At 34.9% G+C, this 2,592-nt stretch overlaps 1 protein-coding gene across 1 annotated transcript; it reads left to right on the forward strand.

The window, feature by feature from the left end:
• The first annotated feature begins 422 nt into the window (after positions 1-422).
• LOC129572095 (prostatic acid phosphatase-like) lies at positions 423-2,274 on the forward strand. The gene is made up of 6 exons (XM_055452011.1): positions 423-551; positions 842-943; positions 1,008-1,115; positions 1,179-1,519; positions 1,583-1,832; positions 1,898-2,274. The coding sequence occupies exons 1-6, from the start codon at positions 450-452 to the stop codon at positions 2,159-2,161; spliced, it is 1,167 nt and encodes a 388-aa protein (XP_055307986.1). The 5' UTR covers positions 423-449; the 3' UTR covers positions 2,162-2,274.
• The last annotated feature ends 318 nt before the right edge of the window (positions 2,275-2,592 follow it).

Raw genomic sequence — 2,592 nt, forward strand, 5'->3', positions numbered from 1 at the left:
CGGACATTCATATATGAGAATTAAAATGTACAACAATTTGTACGCGATTCACTATTATCACATGATTCGTCTGAAATAAATGCCCCTTATATAACATAATGTCACTATATCTTTCACACATGCTGCCCACTGTTTATTATCGGCGATTTTGAATACGCGATAGTATTGTTGTCACAATTTTTGACATATTGCTATGAATTTTTGTGTTAATTTAACTGATCAAATCACGTGAAATGATATCCGAAACAATGACCCATTCGTTATCACACAATGAGAGCGATGGCACAGATTCTAAAGTAAAATTTTGTGTTTCTTCCATCTGCGACGAACGATCAAAAATATGAGTTCATCAGACGATTGCCTCTGCTATATAAACTCTGCAAAAAGAACATCCAATTCATCAGTTGTTTGTTTGAGTTCATTCATTCGGGGGGATTATAAGGATTATAATGAAACAATTTTGTGTTTTTTTCGTCTTACTCTTCGGAATCATGCATTGTGGAAGCATCGATTTGGATAAGAATAATGACGAACTCATTTTTGCACACACAGTAAGGAAATTTCAAGTTTTTTGAGGTTCTTTTTTTCAGTTGTGAAAGTAATCGCCTAATGTTGTTACAAAACCCATATAAAGCATGTAGCGTTAATGGCCTTTCAGGTTCTGGAAGTTCATAAATTTACTGTGCGTTTTTTTGTAATTGAAATGAATGTTATTTGAGAGAAAAAAAATTTGAAGAAAAACTTTAACCCTTTATCGGTTCTAGAAAAAATTTCGCATCCTATAGAGTAGATTTTCAAGTTAATTTCTAGTTATTTTGAAAATGTTCAACGTTTACTATAGCTCTGTAGGCATGGGGATCGCAATCCGTACTATTCATTTCCAAATGACATTTGGAAGGCAGAAGAACATTGGCTACCAGGTGGTTATAAAGAGCTAACCAACGTGGGTAGTAAATATTTTAAGAATTTTTGTCCAAATTCTCATCCATGGTTCTCGATTGTCACAGATTGGGAAAAGACAAATGTATGTTTTAGGACAATACCTGTTTGGCAGATACAGAAACCTTCTTCAAAATGGTGCATATAGTCCAAATACTGTCTACGTTCAGTCAACGGTAAATCGCATTATAAATTATTATTTATCCATTTGGGCACCCAATTTTTTGCTGATGTTGCAGGATATAGATCGAGTGTTGATGAGTGCTCAAACATGCTTGACAGGCATGTTTTACCCGAGTCCCGAACAAATGTGGATGGGCTCGCACTTGGACTGGCTTCCGATACCAGTACATACGCAATTACATAAAGAAGACTACACTTTAGCAACGTATAAACGATGTAACCGTTTCGATTACCTAATGATAGAATATCTCAAAACGGAAGAATATACAGGACTATTCAAGAAATATGGTTCTCTCTTTCAATATTTGGAGGTTAATTCGGGAAAAAAGTTGCCAACGCTTGTCGATATCAATGATCTATACGATACGCTCAGCATACAAAAGCTGAAGGGCAAGCAGTGTGTAGACAAGGAATGAGTGAGTCTAAAATAGTGTCTGAAACTATAATTTTGTTTTTATAGATTACCAAAGTGGGCAGAAAGCGTGATGGTGCCTGGTGGAGATTTTGAGTATCTTTCAATGTTTTATTTCCAAATCTTCACTTCGACGACCGGAACGAAGAGATTGAAATCTGGATTTTTGTTGAAGGAAATACTAGATCGGTTCACAAAGAAGACTCAATCGAAATTATCACCCGACCGCGTCCTATTTCTATACTTCGCCCATGATAACACCATCGCGAATATGTTAAACAGCCTTGGGCTTTATAAAGTATGTAACAAGTAGAAGGTATCCGTTCTTTTATGCCAAGATTTTGTAACTTTTAAATATTTTAGCTTCATCATATCACGTATGCATCGTGCCTATTCTTTGAGTTGTACAAGACAGATACGAGACCCTATGTGGAAATCTTCTATAAAAACTCCAGCGAAACCAATATTCCTTTGTTGCTTGAAATTCCTAATTGTGGCACGAAATGCCCATTGGATAAGCTATACCAATTGTATGAGGATATACTTCCGACGCAGAGCTTTGAAAAAGAATGTGAATTACGCGATGGTGAAACTATGGGCAGAAATCCAGAAAGTGGTGAACTGTAATGCATTACTCCAGATGATTTGTTTTTTTATAAATGAAATCGGTTTATATGTTATGGTGCAAAAACATGTATTAATCGTGGAAACACAACTGTGATGATAGCAGTTGAAAACAATTTTATCAGAAATATTTGAATATTTGAATACATAGTCATTGAAAAATCTTTCTTTGATAAATATAAATATTTGAGTGATTTTAATTTGGTTTGAAAAAAAAAATCAATCTGTCACCAGATTCAAAGTAAATTGAATCCGCGTGTTATCAAAATGGATACTAGGGGCAGCTATCTCTTTCAAATCACTACGAAACATTGAAATAATACTTGAATCTTAACATCATTTACGAATCATTCTGGATTTGACACCAGTTAAATTTCCCCAGTATCTACTTTGAGTTGACGGTTGAACGACCATAAATTCATAGGGATGTCAAT

This window comes from Sitodiplosis mosellana, unplaced genomic scaffold (genome assembly GCF_009176505.1).
Source record: "Sitodiplosis mosellana isolate CC-2019 unplaced genomic scaffold, AAFC_SMos_1.0 Smas_scaffold_4107, whole genome shotgun sequence".
In the NCBI taxonomy this organism is placed as follows: domain Eukaryota; kingdom Metazoa; phylum Arthropoda; class Insecta; order Diptera; family Cecidomyiidae; genus Sitodiplosis; species Sitodiplosis mosellana.